The sequence below is a fragment of the Naegleria gruberi genome (assembly GCF_000004985.1).
Source record: "Naegleria gruberi genomic scaffold NAEGRscaffold_1153, whole genome shotgun sequence".
NCBI classification, from domain to species: Eukaryota; Heterolobosea; class Eutetramitea; order Acrasida; family Naegleriidae; genus Naegleria; species Naegleria gruberi.
Window position 1 is genome coordinate 1 of NW_003162721.1, and position 1,304 is coordinate 1,304.

Consider the following 1,304-nt stretch of genomic DNA (forward strand, 5'->3'; position numbering starts at 1 on the left):
CAACAAGAAATATTTTCAGATGATGTTTGTTTTGAAATAATTTCCATGCTCGATGATTCGTGGTTTATTTTGAATAATTGTTCCTTGATTTCAAAACAATTCTTTAATGTGATCAAGGAACGTTCAAAACTTGTTATTCAATTTAAACAAAAATTTACAGAGAAACGAGTTGAATTATTCATGAAAAGTCAGTTTAGGAATAGAATTATTAATCTTAAAGTTTTTAGATATTTGCTTGACTCTTTTGAAAAACTCAAATTCATTAGTGATATGAAACGATTAACGTCACTTGATATTTCTTTCAATCAAATTGGTGTACAAGGGGTCAAATTCATTAGTGGAATGAAACAATTAACATCACTTGATATTTCTTTCAATCAAGCTAGTGATGAAGGTGCTAAATACATAAGTGAAATGAAACAATTAACATCACTTGGTATATCTAAGAATCTAATTGGTGATGAAGGAGCTAAATATATTAGTGAAATGAAACAATTAACATCACTTAATTTATATTACAATGAAATTTGCGATGAAGGAGCTAAATATATTAGTGAAATGGAGCAATTGACATCACTTGATATTTCTTCTAATCTAATTGATGTAGAGGGAGTCAAATTCATTAAGGAAATGAAACAATTAACATCACTTAATATATATTACAATGGAATTGGTGTAGAAGGAGCCAAATACATAAGCGAAATGAAACAACTAACATCACTTAATATTACTAACAATGAAATTGGTGATGAAGGAGCTAAATACATTAGTGAAATGAAACAATTAATATCACTTATTATATCTAGGAATCAAATTGGTGATGAAGGTGCTAAGTACATTTGTGAAATGGAGCAATTGACATCACTTAACATTTCTGGCAATGAAATTGGTGATGAAGGAGCCAAATACATTAGTGATATGAAACAACTAACATCACTTGATATTTCTTTTCAATCAAGTTGGTGATGAAGGTGCTAAATACATTAGTGAAATGACACCACTAGGAAAATAAGCTGCGTTGGGTGTTGGAAAACAAAAAAACACCATTTATAAACCAAGTGGGTGGTAAATATCTGCTCCTATTCTTCATCCAAAGGTGTGCACCATTTTCGTCGATGTGAAATGGATGTTAAAGTCGTAAATGGTGACACAAGACCCAAAATTACAAATGGATATTACGAATGCTTGAAACGTTTGACGAATTCTTTCAGCATCAAGTATTCGAAAGGAAGTCAACTCTATTCAAAATTAAATACAACATTCAAAAAGAAATTGCCAATCCCAAAGTACACTACAATATGAAA

General features: G+C 30.1%; 1 protein-coding gene across 1 annotated transcript; it reads left to right on the forward strand.

Moving 5' to 3' along the window:
- Positions 1–45: 45 nt before the first annotated feature.
- NAEGRDRAFT_77073 (uncharacterized protein) lies at positions 46–966 on the forward strand (the record flags this gene model as incomplete). Its single annotated transcript, XM_002667971.1, has 1 exon — positions 46–966. One exon carries the CDS (start codon positions 46–48, stop codon positions 964–966), a length of 921 nt encoding a protein of 306 aa, XP_002668017.1.
- Between the last annotated feature and the right edge of the window lie 338 nt (positions 967–1,304).